At 43.5% G+C, this 977-nt stretch overlaps 1 protein-coding gene across 1 annotated transcript in view; it reads right to left on the bottom strand.

Annotated features, from left to right (window-relative positions):
- LOC119591030 (transketolase-like) overlaps positions 1-685 on the bottom strand; it is a gene marked incomplete at its 5' end in the record, with an annotated part of 33374 nt that extends 32689 nt beyond the window's left edge. Inside the window, 1 exon segment of the mRNA XM_037939759.1 lies at positions 545-685. Within this exon segment, the coding sequence (XP_037795687.1) occupies positions 545-685 (141 nt within the window).
- Positions 686-977: the final 292 nt, after the last annotated feature.

Genomic DNA, 977 nt, shown 5'->3' with positions numbered 1-977 from the left:
AGGGAGGTTGGGATTCATTGACGTACAAACCGACTTCAGTTTGAATTTCTGAAACTCCTTCAGGTGGGATTCGCTTTAGCGAGGTTATGAGACAAGAGATTATTGATTTTATAACATTATGCAACTTCTCCTCCTAGTATGCAGATAAAGTGACGCGTCAAAATATTATTTCCTGTTGATAATTCTAAGTAAAGTGATGTTTGATCATGTCAATAAATATCTGAAGTAACGTTATCATTTTCCATATTTTGAAACCTGAGGTGAGCAAGGTCACTTTGACAACCACACCTCGTAACCCTTCCGAATTTTTCTTCAGCATTCATCCATTCTTTACATGTCGATACCATGTTTCCTAAACTAATATTAGTTACCAACTTAAGCGGTAAATTTTTTGATGACGCTATAATAATAATTCGCAATAAATTTGTGTAAAATTAAACCACGTGGCAACGCTGCAGCCACACCGCCGCGCCGACCGGCAGCGATCGTAATGGAAATAATCCTTTTCTCCTTCAATAACGAGCCAATTTCCTTTGACACTCACCCTGAGTTACTGGCCGACGTCGATCGGATGGAATGGACGCGTAGCTTGTTTGCGATGTCCCTCAGTTCCTGAAGGTTGTTAGTATCGGGTTTGTGGTACTCAGACATGGTTGAGGTGACTCTTGCTTTATCAGACGTCGGCGCCGCACTGTGGCCACGGGAGCGGCCGTGCGGTACGAGAACTACGGCGTCACCTTATCTCGCTGGCCCCTCGCCCTCCAGTGGGTGCTTGAAGTTTTTTATAACATTAACGAACGTTGTTCTGCCTGGAAAGACTAATGCTAAGGGCTCTGACTCCACTGAGGTTATTTCATTGTGGTTATGCAGGCTGACACATGGCCCTTCTTTAAGTGTCTGCAAGGCCTAACCGCATCCTGATTAGCTATTAATTTAAGACAAAATGATGAAATGGGGATATTCCAGCTTGACTGCCT

This window comes from Penaeus monodon, chromosome 28 (assembly GCF_015228065.2).
Source record: "Penaeus monodon isolate SGIC_2016 chromosome 28, NSTDA_Pmon_1, whole genome shotgun sequence".
Taxonomy (NCBI): Eukaryota; Metazoa; Arthropoda; class Malacostraca; order Decapoda; family Penaeidae; genus Penaeus; species Penaeus monodon.
This window is presented reverse-complemented; position numbering and strand designations above follow the sequence as displayed.